Genomic DNA, 17,505 nt, shown 5'->3' with positions numbered 1-17,505 from the left:
GATAAATGACCAAAGATTTCCCCCGATGGCTAAACCACCACAGAGGTCAGTGTTCAGTGTATTTAGGCGGCTCAGGAGCTCAGAGCTATATGAGTCCTTCCCAATGAATAATGGCGACCACAGCTCTGATTCCAATTGGCCATGGTGTCCTTTTCACATCAGTAAATGGCAGGGGTGGTGCTGGTAGTGCCCTGCTCAGGGAACTGGAAAGAATGAATGCCAGGTTTCCTAACGGGGCACCATTTTCTATTCTCAACCTCTTTTAAAGGCCCACTTAGGGCAACATCTTCTATGTGGGCACATCTTGCCCAGCATGTCAAGCCCCCAAACTCCAACCCCAACAATATTTTCTTCTCCAAGGAGGACCCAAAGTCTGCCCAGTTTGCTGTCTTGTTCTGTGTCCTCTTGGCATACGTCTGGGGCAATCTCTTCAGTGCATGGCCAGGATAAATACACTTTTTATGAAGTATTAGGCCACAATATTGGCATTGTTGGAGTTAAAGAAAGTGACTGAGAGGACCTTGGGTGCTCCAAATGCGAACCCAGAAAAGGCTGCCCAGAGTGTTCTTCTAGCAAACGATGCGTCAGCAATAATTATCCAATTCCGTTCAGCCAGCATTTCTTGAGCACCTACTTTGTTACCAGCAGGCAGAAATGAAGCAGTCCCTGCTTCCAAGGAGCAGGGCCTAGTGAGGGGAGGTGAGGACAACATATATGCAGGTAAATGGATACAGAGTAAATGCAAATAAAGTGATTTCCCCCTTTTTTTGTCCAGAGAGGAATCAAAGAATCAGGAAAGAAGGCTTCTTACTGGAGGCCCCTCCGGGCTGAGCTTTAAAGGACAGTAATGATTCTGAGAAGCAGAGTTGAGGAGCCCGTTACGCTGGCCCGGGGGCAAACCTGTCCAAATGGGGAGATGTAATGTTGTGTATGGCTATGGCAGGCAGGGTGCTTTGGCTGGAATGTAGCATACCAGAAAGAGGATGAGGAACAAGAAACAACCTGGAAAGAGAATAGTAATCACAGCACAATCCCCACCGTCTCTGGCCTGGACTATTGCAGCAGTCCCCTAATCAGGCTCCATGGCTCTAGTCCCCCTCATCGCCCCCTCCACAGAACTGGCAAAAAAAAAAAAAAAACCTTCCTGATCAAAGCACAGACCTGATGTAGAGCTCAGGTTGGGCTCTAGGGTAAAATGTGAAGCCATTAGCTTGACTCCTGCCTATATTTCCAGGTTTCATTCTGGGAAACTTCCCAAGGCAGCAGGGCAGAGTTACAGCCGGCTTATTCTTTCCCTGGAGCCCTATACCCCTTTAGATTCTAAAAATCATTGCAGTCCTCGAGCTCCAAGAGGCACTGGCATGCATGTAGGCGGGCCCCCTCATTCGCCCCAGGGGGAAGCTGCAGGCCAGCCCAGAGAGGGCAGCAGATGGTGAGGGGCAGCCCCAGGCCCCCTGCCTCTAGGCTGGCCTGCTGGCTTCCCCTCCCTCAGAACCCTGCTCAGGAAAGGACTAGAAGAGTCTGGTCGCTCAGGGCTTGTAACAGCATCTCAGCCACCAGGTTTGATTTCAGGGTTTTCATAGAGCGGGCCATGATTTTCTTTAGCCATCGGGTTATGTTACTGCTGCAGTAGCCCCTGCATAATGTATGCCAAGACCTAGCCAAGGTGCCAATGCCACCGGAAAGAAGAGAGAAAAAAAGCAAAGGCCAGTGAGAGGAGAGGGCCAAGCTCTCAGCCAGCCAGAAGAGACCTTTGGCCAGGCACGAGAGGCCAGCCTACTCACCTCTTGGTCATCCGGCATCAGGAGCTGCTGTGTACCCAGAGGGCAGACAATCACAGTGCTCCAATAGCCAGATTTCCCACCAGAAGCCTGCGAAGTGATACTTAACGCTCCTAAGACTGGCTACAAAGCATGGAGGGCTTTTCTCAAGTCAGGACAGCCTGGGTTCAAGCCCTTCTCCTGACACACACTGATGGTGTGACCCTGAGTAAGCTCCCCACCCAGGCATTGCTCTGGACTCCTCCCTCAGCCACTCCCCTCCCATCAGTCTGGGGAGACCGAGGGAGCCCTCCTCTGCATACAAAGGAAATGTATCCCATTGAAATTAGTAATTATATATATTTTTAAAAAGACATTCACAGCTGCCAGGTTAGGAACCACTGCCCCAAGAAGCAGGGAGGTTTCTTCTCCTGATCTTCCCCACATGATGCCACGACAGGTCTGGACAAAATAGCAGAATAATGCATTAGAGGCCTGAAGCACCTTCCGAGTGGGCCAAGACACATTCCTTTCATTCCCATGTACTCTTCCTGCAAAGCGGATCTTATACCCAAATTCCTTGAAAGCATGGGCATGGGTCGCAGCTGGCAGTTCGTCCTCAGCAATGAGAACGTGCCCTTAACAAGACAGCCCTGATCCCTGGCCTTTTGGGGACCATGACTCCTCAGTGACCTTGGCTTTGGAATTAGGAGGCTGCTGGGCAGGGCTGCAAAGGCCATGGGGCCCAAGCCCCTCCCTGGGTGCTTCAGTCAGCTGACAGGTGTTTACTGTGTGCCCTGCACTGTGCTAGGTTTGGGGGCCGAAGAGACAAGAAGAGTCACTGCCTTCAGGGCGTTCCCATTCTAACGGGGGAGAAGGCCTAAGGGGGAAGGCACCAGCATTAAGGGGGATAGGGTTGGCTTTGAGCTGAGTCCAGAAGGAAGCAGGAAGTGGAGCTGAGGAGGAGGGGCCTTCCAGGCATGGGGCACAGCCAAGGCAAAGTCGTGGAGTTAGGAGATGAAGGAGCGGTCAGGAGGCTGGTGTAGTTTCAGACAGAGGATATGAAGCCAGGCCTTGTCTAGGGCCAGCATCCTTCCCCTGGGGCCTCCCTCTGAGGAGTGATGGGGGTTTGTCACACCCAGTGTATGGCATTTAGTGATGGTGCTGCAGCCCCCAGGAACACAGGTCCCTGATCCCACGTGGTTCCTGGGTCCCACCCGCTTCCCTGTGAGTTTCTCTTGGTCCATCCTGGAAGATCCGACCTTTGTGCTTCCAGGATTGGCAGTTTTCTCCCAAGGGAGGCCCCCAAGCTACCAACTGACAGCTTCAGGTAAGAGATCCAGCACCCCATCCTGCAGTGAGCCAGCCACCTGATACCGGCCTTCAAATATTGATGCGATGCTAAGCCTGACTCCCTGACCCCCCATCCTCCCTGGAGGAGGCTGGTGTGCGGCATGATGGGCTGTCCAGGTGTGTCCAGGCTGGTGGGCTGGGAGGTCCAGCTTCTCCTCCTCATGGTGAGTTGCCCAGGGCTGGCTCTTTCCCAGGGGGTGGCAGCTGAGGGCCTGACCTTCTGACTGGGAGTGTAGGGATGGTTCTCCTTCCCCCAGGCTACCTGGTCAGGGGGATTCCTGGAAGGCCCTGCGCTGTTCACTGGCCCTTTAAGTGGTCTTTCCCCACTCCCCTTGGGTCTCTTCTTCCCCACATCCCTCTCCTCCAAATTCCTTTGTTGTGTTTCACACTTGGATGGTCCTTTAGGAGCCTGGGGGAGGGCTCATCTTTCCTGGGAAGCATTCTACTAAGTCCAGGCCCTCGGGAGCCCCAGAAGCACAGAGGGTCAGGTTTCATCGGCTCCTCTCTCCCCTCCTGGAAGAGCAGAAGGAGCAGGACGCTGAGATGTGGCATTTTTCCACTTACAGCAGGCACTGAAAGACTGTGTGGTCTAGCGGAGGGACCCCTAGGCCACAGTCAGGACATACTTGGATTTAAATACTGGCTGTGTGACCCAGGGTAAGTCAGCTAACTTCTCTCATCCTCAGTTCCCTCACCTGTAAAATGGGCAGCAGCCTGTCCATACGAGGAGTCAGAGGGCCAGGGTTCAAAGGTGGGCTTTTCGGGACATTGGCTGGGTTTCAGTTTCCTCATCTGTAACGTGATGACCCTAGACTGAGGGTCCCCTGTGGTCCCTTCCAGCTCTCAGACCAACGATCCCAAGTCTGGCCGTGTGACCAGTCACTGGACCATAGACGTGGTGTCAGCCAGTGGTGACAGCAGGAGGCTCATCTGCAGGCTCCCGATCACATCCCTGCACTAGGAAATGCTGCTGCATTCATTCGGCCCCAGACCATTCACTGCTCGGGGCTGTTTCTGCAGCTTCGATCTTGTAGGCAGAATCTTCCACAGACACTTACAGCCAGGGAACTCATGCAGAGCTGGGGGCTGCAAGGGAGAGGCTGGGACTGGGGGCGGGGTCCAAGGTGGGCCTGGGACCAGCTCCCCCAGAGCAAGTCGGGTCTCAGCTCTACACAGAGACCAGCCCCGTGCACACTCACTGCTCTGGTGTTTGTCAGCAAGCAATAGTTACGAGGATATCGGGCATCTGGGTTTCCAGCAAAGAAACTAGGATGGGCAATGGGGGCTGTGTCTCAGAGTGTTGTGGGGGCATGCTTCCTCCCCAAAGAGGTTCATCCAGGGAAAGGGAAAAGAGGCTGTACCTCCTCAGCGGAGGGTGAGGACAGAGTCCACTCTGCTGTTCTAGTCCCAGGGGGTCCAAATCAGAGAAAGTGAGCTGCTCGGAGGAAGGCCATTGGGAAATATCAGTCTTGGAAGGGTCCCCCCACCTATAAGAGTCCCTGGCCTTCTGGGCACAGGGCTGGGGCTTCTCCTGGAATGGAGCAATCCTCTGACCAATACAGGAAACCCCTGGGTGAAGAGGACCCTTCCAGAGCCTCTGGGGACTTTCAGCTGTAGGAAAAGGGGCACTTCAGGGTCTTTATTCCTTTGGGGTAAGAGGCCAGGCAGGTCTGGGGCAGGAGTTATACTTCTCTGAATTGTGAGCGATTCAGTCCCAGGACAAGCCATGGGCCAAGAAATGACACCCCACCACCACCTTTTTGACCTGGCTCCCCTCCCTCCAATCCCTGAATAAACTTGTCCTGGTTATCAGAATTCCCACTCATGGATCTGGCAACCAGTGGAAGTTCCAGACCCTCTTCCCTGAGGTTCTTTGGAGTTAAATTTCAGGGTCCCTGGGCATACAATCCACTTTGGGGACTGCACCCTCCAGGGTGAGCTCTCAGTTTCGATCACTCCTCAGATACGGAATCATCTCCATTGCTTCTGGATATTTGAACCCTGCTACCGACTCACAAAATGTTTGTCACAGTCACCTAACTACAACAACAGTGTTGGTTCAGAAATAGGGCAAATCATTAAAATGAAAAAACCTGAGAGTTAGGTAGCCAAGAGGGGCACCGGAGAGTCAGGGCTTGGACCTATGATGGTGGTAACAGGAACAAGCGGGCACCATCGTCAATTCACTCAGCCGCCAAGTCGGGAAAGGGGTGTGTTTGTGTTTAGGGCTTGGACCCTGGAGTCTTAAGAATATCATTCTTCCCTCCGCTCTCTTACTGGAGAAGCCCAGTGACGGTGGTCAAAAGTCAGTGGGAACACCAGTCCTCAGTGCTTTGGAAGAGCCAGATGTTTGGGCCAACACAATTTCTAATAATCCTCACAGTGGGGTCACACTCAAATAAAAGCATCTGTGAGGGCACTCACCTGATGCACATTGACCTAAAAAGCCACACACTAACATCATCCGTGTTTTATTGAATGTTTGTTTATTTTGTTACAGACTTCCCAATTGCATTTTAATCTAGGTCAGTCACACAGAAGTGTTGAGGGCTGCTTGTTTGATGCCTTTGATCTGAATGATGGAAAGAGTTGTCCTGAATGATCCCCAAGGTCCAAATCTAAGGTTCTATGAAATGCTTGTTCTGGGAGCGGATCAGAACAGCCCAGACACACGTATGTGGGTGTCATGGGACCTAGACCTGAAAGAGGCCCCCCCCCCCCGTCATTTTATGGTAGAGGAAATGGAGACCTAGAGAAACTAATTAGCTGGGCCAAGGCCGTGCTTTGTGGTTTCTGCACTTGTGATGCTCTGAGCAGGCATTCTGCGGAGGGCTCCAACTCAGGCAGGACGGGGAAGTTGTCCAGGTTTACTCTTAGGGCTCTAGGAATCCCCTTTCCCACATATGCAAGATGGGGCCTCTCCTGTCTCCAGAGGTCCGGCATCCTCACCTCTCCTTCCCTGCCCATTACCAAAAGCTGGTCTCAGGAAAGATCTGATCTCAATCATTTCCATTCTAGTGTGAATGAGTTCAGTGTCTGAGTCCTAGGTAGGGGACAGGGAAATGTGATGCCACTCAGTGTCCTAGGGGACCACAGATTTAGAACTGGACAGGGCTGTCCACTTTATAGATGAAGAAACTGAGGGAGGATAGATGACTTGCCAATGGTTGCACAGGCAGCAAGTAGGTGTGGGTTTGAACCCAGGACCTCAGAATTTATCCAGAGAGCTTTCCAAGGTACTACATCCCCTCGGGGCCTAGGAGCAGGAGCTGAGGGATGGATTCCTGACACAGGCTGATGAAACTTTCCTGGGCTGAAATGATGCTGGAATCAGCACAGAAAGGGGCATCTAGTGTGGAAAAAACTGATGCTTATCCTCAACTTCGAAGTTTGTAAAACCTGCTTACATACACATAATTCTATGAGGTAGGCGTTATGATCTCCATTTTACAGAAGAAAAAAATTGAGTCTCAGGGAGACAAATTACTTGCTCACAGCTACTGGGCCATAGGGATCTGAAGTAGAATTTAGACAAATGTGTTCCTTAATCTAGGTCTGGCCCTTTATCCATTATATGCTTCTCATTAACGGCATATTTCTGCCACTGCCATCCCGGGGGGGGGGGCGGGGGCTTTCTTTTCCACTTTTCTCAAGCTTCTCATTTCTTTGGCAACTCCTCCTCACAGCCCCTTTCTTGGGCACACGTGAACGAGGCTGCTGGGTTAGACTGTATCCTCTTGGATGTCACACAAGCCCTTCCTTGTACCTCTTTTTTTGCATTTAGGTATTATAATTGTGTAATTGTGTGTGTGTATGTGTGTGTTAAACCTTATGTCAGGCTATTACTTAAAAGTCTTAAAAATAAGACCTTCGGCTCTGACCTCTACAAAGAGAGGTTGGAGCTGTCTTCTCTTGTCTCTTTGTTAGGGCCAAGTTTATTCTTTATGATCTGGCAACTCTCAGCTTGTATTATATTATGGTAAGTGTTCTTCCCATGGCCATGGTGGCAGTCACTGTATATAGTGGTTCCTAGCTCTGCTTACTTCACTCTAAATCAGGTCATGTTAGGTCTGTCTATACTTCTCTACATTCCTCTTACAGAAAATATTCCATTACATTCAGGTACCACAGTTTGTTTAACCATTTTCCAATCCATATTTCTCAATATGCCAAAATATTTATTCATGGTGACAAAGAGATTATATTGGCATATATGTGGAACTTTTGTTTTGGTCAATGACCTCCTTGGGGGATGAGGGTCACTAGCAGTGGGACCTCTTGGTCAAAGTTAAGGAAATTTTGTCACTTTCTTTGTTATTCTCAACCTATTTCATAAATGGTTGGACCAATGAATTCCCAGCTTTTCCACCAATGCATTAGCATACTTGTCTATCAGTTATAGGGTAGGTATATACCATCTTTGTTGGTAGAAAGGGGTTCCTAGACTGATGAAATCACAGGTTTGAGCAAGAAAATGTTGTGCATTTGTTCATATGTCCATGTTGTTTTCCCATGTGGAATATAAACTCCTTCAGTGCAATCCAATTCAATTCTTGTCTGACTTCCTGGCTATGGCATCCAGGACATGTCAGTTAACTTCCCAGGGCTGAGGTTTCCTCATTTCTGGTGCCTGCTAGATCTGTGACATTAGGAAATGGCCCCAGTCTCAGGGGTCTGACCCTCTCCTGTTCTGAGGGTTCAGGACTGGGGGGAGGGGTAGAGTTCTAGAATACTGCATCTGCACAACTGTGGTTCTAGACATTAACAACAATGAACTAAGGGATCATTGCATTTTTTCCCTCCATCACAGTGCCCTGCATAAGGGGGGTGTTTCATAAATGCTTGTTGAACTGAGCTCCTATTCCCTGGTGAACACTCGAACCCTTGCCGCCTCTTCTGGGATGCCCACTCCTCTCCTTGTATCCCCAGAGAGAGCCTCCCTAGTGACCACACATCTGAAATGCTTAACTGATGTTTTTTGACTTGTGCAGTGAACACCCGACTCTCCAGTACTTGGCTTAATGACATGCTCCAAGGAGCATAGAAGGACACAGGTGACTGTACCTGATGAAAACAGATATTGCCTTTTAATTGCTTCTAAATTTACTGCTCTTTTATTTCATTAAGTGCCATCAGGTGCTCCTGGGAGTATCACTCGGAACTATCCCCATCCCATGGACTGGAAAGCATCTGTCACCTGAGGCTGGAACTGGGGCTATTCTGGGGGCTTCATGGGGGCTCATGGGGCTGCTAAAGATCCTTCAGAACCTGGAAAGGAGTGTGACCTTGGACGAGTCACTTAACCCCAATTGCCCTGCCCTCCCCCCTCCAAAAAAAAAAAGAACCTGGAAAGGAGCCTCAGCTCCCTCTCCTTCAGGATTCACCTCCCCTCCCTCACTTTGTAACTTAGTGATGCTGGGCTGGGAGGTAGGAAGACTGAGTTCTAATCCTGCCTCAGATACTTCCTAGGTGTGTAAGCCTGGGAATGTCACTTGACTTTCTAGGCTTCAGTTTCCTCATCTGTAAAATGGGGGAGGGGTGTCCTGTGAAATCACAAGCACCAAGCCTGTGATCTTAATGCTCATCTGCATGAAGGACCATGCTTATTAATTGTGCATTCACTTACAGTAGTTACCTGTGCCAGATGTAAACAAAAAGGTGAAATCTGTCAGTGCCGATTGGATCTCCCTATCCATCGAAGGCTGGAAGCACAGTGGCTATTCCCAAACCTGACCCCATTGCTGTCTCTGCTTCCATCCTTCTCCTCCCTTATCCCTCCCTCTCCCCCCAAGACTGTAGAATATCACCAGCGCATCACCCCTACTCCCAGCCCCTGTATCCTGGAGCTGCTTGGAGGCATTTACACAGGACTGACTCTCTGAGTGCGATAATCCCTTGGATCCTTAGGCTCAGGTGGCTTGCCCCAAACCTTTCCTGGCTCCCCATTTATTACAATCTGGTTCCCTTCAAGGTTGCCACGATATACAATGAGGATAAATCCCCCGAGCAGGGGAAGAAGATGGAACCAGAGGATGATGCCAAGGATAGCCTCGTCTCACTAACGATAGATGAACTGAACCCATCAGACATCGATGCTCTGGTACCCACCGAGGATGAGAAGGGCCACCCTATCCCAGAATGGAAACGGCAGGTCATGGTACGAAAGCTGCAGGCCCGCCTTTGGTCAGAGGAGATGACAGAATGGAAGGTATGGCGACTTCTGGGAGAAGCTGGTCAGTGTTTGACCGAGGCAGGCATTTACTATGCACCAGACAAGCCAAAAGAGAGGTCATCCCTGCCCTCAAGGGGCTTGCATTCTAATGGAAGAAAGGTGGTGGGGGTGGTCAGAAGAACAGGTGGGAGAGTCATGAAGGTTGAATGGCTTGGCCCCCTCCCCGAAATAGAGATCCTATGGGAGAAAGGACCAGTTATGGCAGAGGAATGTTTTAGGATGAGAATAGTGATCCAGGGGGAGGGGGTACCAGGTCCTGAGGCGGCTTCAGTGGAAGAATGAAACTTTAGCTCATAGAGGTCCTAGTTTCCTGCACAGAGTGCCTGTGAGGAGGGTAGAGGGAGTGAGTGGGTGAGTGGTCTATGTCTTGCTGGAAAAGCAAGGCCAGGCTGGGTAGAGAGGGAGGGGCTAGAGATAGGAGCAGGGCAGGTCCCAGGAATGGAAGCAAGAGGTCAGGAGATGGGGAAGAGTGTACTGAGCCTGGAGTTCTAGAGGACACCCTGTCTAATGGACCAGTGACAGAGACCTTGATGCTGAAGCAGGATCTGCCTCAGCCAGGAAGCCTCTTCTATGGCTCCAACTGGAGCCTGAGGGGATCCCCAGAGACTAGAAAGGAAACCCTCCTGGGTCTGATGACAGCCAGACAAGTCACCTTTGACATAATAAACAGCTGCAGTGGGGGTCGGTCAGTGATAAGGGCAGACCTCCCACAGATGGGGTCCTATCCTAATTGGGGCATTTTCCTCTTTGCCACAGTCATGTTAGGAGGGTCTTTTTATTTTTTTATTTTTTTTGCCTTTTTCTTTTTGGAGGGCAATTGGGGTTAAGTAACTTGCCGAAGGTTACACGGCTAGTTTTTTTTGTGTGGGTGTTAAGTGTCTGAGGCCAGAACCGAACTCGGGTCCTCCTGACTCTAAAGCCAGCGCTTTTACTCACTGTGCCACCTAGCCATCCTGGAGGAGGGTCTTTTAAAAAATATCTAAATCAGATTTTCTGCTTTAAGCACCAATCCCTGGGCTCTTCGATAAGTGGTAATGAATCAATGTCTTGTGAATGAGAAATCTTACCAGCTACTTGTCAGACTCTGAGTCTCTGATCATGGGGAGTAAGGCTGATACTGTTTTCTGAAAATTACTAATTCCATTTTGGGGAACTGAGGAAGCAAAAGGAGCCCAGTAAGACTCTGGATATGCTGCACTGTGCTCTCTCATACTGTGAAGCCTGGTTATGGAATATGTTTGTTACATCTGTTACATATCTCCCTCAATCTGGCTCTTTCTGAAAACTCCCAGAGGGCCAAGGTCAGTGTCTCCTGAGTCACAGTCCATGAGCCCCCACCAATGTTTTCTTTACTAGACCAATAACAAGGCACACTTTTCTGAAGCAGAACATAGCTTTAAACAGCCAAGTAACATGGATAACAAGGAAAATCCCTTTAATACACACAACTCTCCCACAGATTACCACACCACCAGAGTATATATTTTGCAAAATAACATGCCATTGCAGGTCGCCCAGTGACTAGCTTGTCAGGCCTGGATTTGGGAAGACCTGAGTTCACATTGAGCCCCAAATGCTTATTCGTAACTCTATTGCCCTGGGCAAGTTACTAAGCCTCTTTTTGCCTCAGTTTCCTTCTATGTTCAGTGGGAATAATGACGAAGCCTCCCTCCCAGGATTGTTGTGAGGATCAAACGAGATGCTAATTGTATCGTGCTTATTGCAGTGCCTGGCACACAGCAGGCATCACATAAATGTCAGCTATTATTATTGTTCTCAGTGTTTCCGTTCACAAGAGCATTGAGAGTCTTTGCTTATTGCAGAGATTCCCTCTTAGAAGGGACTTTCCGGTTTACTTGTGAACACGGCCACTATTCCCACCAGAGCTAGGAGCAGTGAGGTGGGGGGGCGGTGTTGAGCGCTGGGCATCTGCAGACAAACAGAGCCATCATCGTGTCAGTGATGTCTGGTGCTTGCAGCTGTTGGTGCAACACGACTGGACTAACTGCTTTGTCGTTTCCCAGCCTGTCATGATGGTGACCAAGACAATGGAAGAGACAAAGATAACTAGGTTCTTGTAGCCATTTTAAAACGGCCTTAGAAGTCAACCCAAGGACATCAGAAAATGGGGCTTGGAATAGGGAGGCCCTTGAAGCTAGGGGTCAGGAGAATATTTAGCCCTTGTCTTTCCCCCTAAAAGACAGTCCTGGCTCATCTAAGGTGGAGGGCAAATGGTGGGGGTGGGGAATGGATCACACAGAATGGGAAAGTGGGGAGGGGGTCCCTGTGACCTTGACGGTACAAATCCATTGAAATTTTGACTGGAAATCTATCCAGGGCTAGCAAATGCCTGCCCAAGGAACACCTCCTCCCTCAGTCTTGCCTACCCCTAAGAATAATTGTAACCTTTCTTTGGTGAAGGACAGTTGCCGCCCATTCCCCCAAATAGAGCAAGGGGTGGGGAAGGGAGAGAAACCTTTGACTTCGAAATTAGGGGGAATTGCCCAGGGGCCTGGAGTAGGAGGGTAAACTCACCCCCGCCTTCTCTTTCCTTCTGACAGAGCAGCAGAGGTGAGCCCGTGGAGGCGGGGGACTGGAGGTACTCTCAAACCCACAACGCCATCCTGGGCCCTTACGGGGAGCTGCTGACAGAGGACGACCTGGTGTACTTGGAAAAGCAGATCGAGAACCTGCAGATGAGAAAGAAATGCCAGGAGTACGAGAGCGAGCTGGGGCGCCTGGCCGAGGAGCTCCAGAGCCTCCTCCCCGCTCCCGTCGTCAACATCACCGTCAACAGTCGCTTCCTGAGCCGCGATCCAGGAAAGGACGAGTCTTCCCCTCCGGCGGCCGTGGAGGGAGGCCAGACGCTGCCTTCCTGGTGTAACCACATCTCGGGGATGGTAAAGAGCATGTCGGTGCTGCTGAAGAACATGAACGGCCTGGCCAGGCTGAAGGAGACTCCCTTCCCCAAAACCTCCTTCCGGGTCAGGCGGGGTGTGGCGGGCCCCTGCGGGCACACAGCGGAGAAGGAGATCCTGGAGTGCGGCGTGTCGGTGAGAAGCCTCAGGGACAACTTTGAGAGACGAGCGAGCCCAGGGCTGCCCTGTGGAGTGAGGGGCCCCTCAGAGAAGGGCCTCGGGGCCTCCTGGGAAGCCGGTGCTGCCGTGATCACGCTGCCCAGGGCGCAGAGTAACGCTCAGGCCGGGGACCCTGAAGAGGCCAGTGATTCGGGCGTCAGCTGCGAGGAGGCTTCCTCCGAGGCGGGCACCAGCCCCCTCGCCGTGCCCGAGTCCTCCAGCCTGAGGAAAGAACGCATTGTCATGCTCTTTCTGAGCCACTGGAAGAAGTCCGCCTACACCCCTGCCCTGAAGACGGCGGCCAGGAGGACGCTGGAGTGCGCCAAGGCTGGCCTTCCCCAGACGCCCGCCGTGGCTGTCCGAGTGGAGCCGCCCCCGCCTCCTGCGGAGTTTCCCCTTGGCGGGTCCAGCAAGTTGGGCCACCTGCTCCAGCAGCGGAGCATCATCTCCCACCTGCTGGGCAACTGGAAGGATGTCATGGCTCACGTGCCCCCGAGGCAGATCCGCCGCCTGAGCCGGCAGCCGGTCACATACTCCCCCGAGATGTTTCTGCCCCACGTTGACGGGGCCCCCGTGGACTACCACAGCCTGTCTCTGGACCTCTTCATGCTGGGCTACTTCCAGATCCTGGAGCTGGACCTGCCCCCCGACGAGCGCAAGATGAGACACCTGCTGTGCTTCGAGGTCTTCGACCACCTGGGCGGCCACAGCTGGGAGACGGTGCGCAGCTTCCACAAGGCCGTGACGGACGAGATCGCGGCCGGCCGGCGCGGCTGGAAGGACGGATTCGAGGACATCAAGGCCCGCTTCTTCGGCAGCAGCAAGAAGCCGGCGTGGGAGGTGGAGCCGGTGCGGAGGTCGGGGCTGACCTCCATCAAGCCACCGCCCAGAGCCTCGGCCCCCGCCGGCCCCCGCAGGCCCGGCAGCTGCCCCGAGCTGGGAAGCTTCAATAGCGAAGACATTTGCGGCTACATCGACAGGAGCTTCGCCTTCTGGAAGGAGAAAGAAGCGGAGATTTTCAGCTTTGGAGACTGAGGCCAGGGGGGCGGCCCGCGCCCCTGCCTGGGCTTCGTGTGTGCGTGTCTCTGTGTGCGTGTGTGTTTGAAAACCAGCCGGCCTCTGTCTGACCTGTCCCCGTGCTGCTTCTTTCACGTCATTTTTTTTTTTCCCATTTCAGGGCTTGTGGAAGGAGAATCTATGGACACTTGTTGATTATGCCCCCAAATTTGCTAATATATTTGCCCAGTTGGGAAGATGAGGGTGTGCCGTGACTTTCTCTCTGCCCCTCTGGTTTTCATGTGTCGGGGCAACTCCTGGCATGGAAAGTCCATGGATTCAAATCGGCTCCGGCCCAGGTTCGGGGAGTAGCCTGGTGTTTGGGAGGTTACGTAGCGAATCAGAGTCAGGACTTCAGCACACGTCTTCCTGACTCGAGGGATGGTCCCCACTCCCACCCAAGACACGCCCCCTTTCTCTGGTTTTCACAGAATCACAAAATCTCAGAGTTGAAAAGTCCACAAAAAGTACATAGCCCACCCACCCCTGGCCAAGAATCCTTTCTTCAATCTTTCGCTTAGTGGCCTGTTTGAAGGCCTGGTGGGAGGAGAGGTCCCTATATGTCCTCGTGCCCCGCTTCGAGGCCACTTGAATGGTCAGATGGAATTTCTTAGGCAGTGTGGAAAGAGGTTGTACTAAGGAGCCCTGAATTTAAATCTTACCACAGACACTCCATCTATGGGAGATCACGGACTAATCTACTTCCTTGTTACCTCAGTTGCCTTATCAGTAAAACGAGAATACTTGTGTGCCGTTTTTGTGAGGAAAGGGTTTTGTAAATTTCAAAGTGCTCTGGAAATATGAGGGTATTCCAGTGAAGACAACGAATTGAAATTCAGCTTTCTGCACAACCTTAAAGCCTCTTTCATGTGACACCCCTCACATTCTTTAAGACTACTTCCCAGGTCGCACTTATGGCACCACACACAGTCAGTCTAGTAATTGAGCATTTATTAAGCATTTGCTACATGTCAAGCACTTTGCCAAGAAAAGAGAAAGTAAAGGCAATCCCTCCCTTCTAAAAGCTTACACTCTGATGAGAGACCCCGGTGCAAACAGCTAGGTACATAAAAGCTGCCTGCAGAGTAGAAGGCAGGAATCCAGGAAGGGGAAGTGTTAGCAGCTCTTCTTCTAGACTAAGCATTTTGTTCTCTCCCTTCCATGGCTGGTTGTTCAGAAGTGGGAAAGGCCTTGAGTTCCTCTGGGGTATGCTGGGTCTGATGCTCATGGGACAAGCAGCGTCCCAAAGGCAGTTGGTGATTGGGACTGTAACTCAGCAGAGACCCTAGAGCTGGACAGATAGATCTGAGGGTCTTTTGGAAAGAGATGACAGTGGAGCCCACGGGAGCTGGTGAGGTCACCAGATGTGAGAATAGAGAGAGAAAAGAAAAGAGGCCCAGGACAAGGGCTGGGGGGACACCTGTGGTGGTGACAGGGCAGCAAAGAAGAGTCAGTGAAGGAGGCTGGGAAGGCTCCAGAGGACAGGTATTGCGGAGAACTGGACAGGCAGGAAGGGCGGGGCTGGGATCAAATCGGATAACCCCTTGGCCATAGTTCAGTGCGAATTCCTTCTGGGTACAGGCTAGACCAGATGCCTACCGAGGTCCCTTTTCATCTCCAAATTCAATGAGTCTGGGAGACCGCAGGTCAGTTTGAGGACCCAAGTCACCCTCCAGATTGAACATCGCCTTGTTCCAACTGTGCAGTGGGCCTATCACAATGCATTTTCCTTGAAAGACCAGTGTTTTAAGGTATATTTGCTTTTATGCATTCAATTCAATTGGTGAAGAGTGTTGATTCATGTCAAAGAACTTCAAATCCTGCCTCTGAAGCTTATAGCAGTGTGACCTTGAGTAAATCAGTTAACCTTGATGGGCCTCAGTTTCCTCCTGTGTAAAATGATGGGTAGTCTAGATGGCATCTGTGGTCCCTTCCAGATCCAATGTGATCCAATAATATAATTGAGTTCTATTTATTAAACACTTACTAAGTGAGGATAGCCTGTTTGGGGATGGGGGTGAACAGACCAAAATGAATCACTCTCGACACTCAAGGAGTTTGCATTCTACTGGGGTGGGGGAAAGTGGAGAGAAACAACATGTACATAGATAAATAAATATAAAATATATATAGAATATGTCAATCACTGAAACTTGGTGAGATGAAGACCCATGAATGAAATCTGGCTCTGGAAGGTGACACCTTACTCAAAAGTAACAATATTGATCAAAGGATAAGGGAGGGATAAGGGGTGACCTTTTTCTATTAAGATATATTCATGTATGGAGATCAAAGAAGAGACTGGGGGAAGCGTTGGTTCATGGTTGCCATGTTCGAGTATTTGACAGGCTGCCATATGGAATAGGGGTGAACCTTGCTCACTTGGCCCCAGAGGGTCGAACCAGGAGCAATGAGGAGAAGCCATGGAGGAGCCAATTGAGTCTTCGTATCAGGAAATATGTCCTAACGTTGAGAGCTATTCCAAAGTGGAAAGCACTGTCTTGGGAGTGGTGAGCTCTCCAAGCCCAGGGTGGATGTCCACTTGGCATAGACACTCCAAAGGGGATTGCAGTTTAGAGATAGGCTGGATTCATTGGCCTCTGAGTAGCCTTCCCACTGGGAAAATTCTGAGTCTGAGATGCATAAAATGGCAGTCATCAGCCTTGTCTCCCTGTGCCAGAGGGCTGCCACAGGAAGCCGAAATAGCTCAGTTGGAAGAGCGTTAGATTGAAGATCTTGAAGGTCCCCGGTTCAATCCCGGGTTTCGGCATTTGGGGAACATTTTGGGAAGTACAGTGGAGAGGTCTCTGGGCTGGGAACAGGGGAGACTGACATTCAGAGCAGGCACTTAGTAGCTGTGTGGGCTTGGGAACACCCTTAATGACTTCCAGCCTCAGCTTTCTTGTCTGTAAAATGAAAAATTCTAATAGTACTTTCTCAGTCACAGAGTTATTGTAAAGCTTAAATCTACATAACTAGATGTTTGAGTATATATGTACACACACGTGTGGGTAGTTCTATCCATCCATCCATCCATTCATCTATCTATCTATCTATCTATCTATCTATCTATCTATCTATCTATATCTTAAGATGCTATAGAAACATTAGCAATATTAATTATTAATGGAGGGAGGGAACATATATACTGTATGTAGGAGGCTATGTAGAGGAAAGGGTCCAGGGGTTGGTAGGATGCAGTGGAAAGGCAGATGGTAATGCATCTTCTTTAGTTTCATGTCCATTTAATTAAAGTCTATCAATTTCTGGTCACTGAAGAATACCAAAGACTTTGGGGCAACAGCTTTCATTTCCAGGTCTCCTGCAGCTAAGGAGCTAGAAGCCGAAATAGCTCAGTTGGGAGAGCGTTAGACTGAAGATCTAAAGGTCCCTGGTTCAATCCCGGGTTTCGGCATTTGGGGGAATATTTTAGGCAGATATAGGTGGTACAGTGGACTGAGCAGGGAACTGGGAGTCAAGTAGACCAAATTCAAATTTACGTTTGGATGCTAAGTAGCCAATGGTGACTGCAGAGGTGGTGAGAGGGCCATTTGGCATCTGCCTTTCAGGGTTTTTCCAGCTGTAACTATTATTCTATGAGTGGCTGCATGACTCAGAGCACTTATCTGAATTCTCCCAGCTTAGCCTCCCTTGTCCATCTTTCTGCACACAACTCCGGGTCATTTCTCTCCTTGGCTTCCCTTCACTAAGGCCTGTAGACCAGGGGAGGTCTTTGTGGTGCCTGTAGCCCCTCCCTCCTCAGATCTGGGCAGGGGAGATAGGTTGGTGGCCAGAGTGGGGAGGAGGGACAGAGGATAAGAATTTGATGTTTAATGGTGAGAAGACGATCTGGATTCCTCTGCATCTGTCTGTAAAATGAGAGTGGGGGGCTAGTGGTCAGACCCTCTGTCTCATTGGAATGTTAGTAGCTTGTGGTACAGTGGAGAGAAAGCTAGATTTAGAGAGAGAAGTTCTGGGTCCCAAACACATTTTTTCCTTTGCTAGTTGTGTGACCCTGGGCAAGTCA

At 50.7% G+C, this 17,505-nt stretch overlaps 1 protein-coding gene and 2 non-coding genes across 3 annotated transcripts in view; all 3 read left to right on the top strand.

Moving 5' to 3' along the window:
• The window catches only part of ESPNL (espin like), a 41,228-nt gene extending 27,072 nt beyond the window's left edge, over positions 1-14,156 (top strand). Inside the window, exons 7-10 of the mRNA XM_069083224.1 lie at positions 1,318-1,432; positions 2,903-2,987; positions 9,085-9,321; positions 11,907-14,156. Coding sequence (XP_068939325.1) covers positions 1,318-1,432; positions 2,903-2,987; positions 9,085-9,321; positions 11,907-13,457 — 1,988 coding nt within the window. The 3' untranslated portion in view covers positions 13,458-14,156. The remainder of the gene's footprint in view (positions 1-1,317; positions 1,433-2,902; positions 2,988-9,084; positions 9,322-11,906) is intronic.
• Positions 14,157-16,174: 2,018 nt separating this feature from the next.
• Positions 16,175-16,248, top strand: TRNAF-GAA (transfer RNA phenylalanine (anticodon GAA)). Its single transcript has one exon. It is a non-coding gene; the product is annotated as a tRNA-Phe (tRNA).
• Positions 16,249-16,820: 572 nt separating this feature from the next.
• On the top strand, positions 16,821-16,893 carry TRNAF-GAA (transfer RNA phenylalanine (anticodon GAA)). The gene has a single exon. It is a non-coding gene; the product is annotated as a tRNA-Phe (tRNA).
• The last annotated feature ends 612 nt before the right edge of the window (positions 16,894-17,505 follow it).

The sequence above is a fragment of the Petaurus breviceps genome, unplaced genomic scaffold (genome assembly GCF_028583685.1).
Source record: "Petaurus breviceps papuanus isolate PSGF00001 unplaced genomic scaffold, PetGlider_PUasm1.0 173, whole genome shotgun sequence".
In the NCBI taxonomy this organism is placed as follows: domain Eukaryota; kingdom Metazoa; phylum Chordata; class Mammalia; order Diprotodontia; family Petauridae; genus Petaurus; species Petaurus breviceps.
Note: the sequence above shows the minus strand (reverse complement) of the source record. Positions and strands in the feature narration are given on the sequence as shown.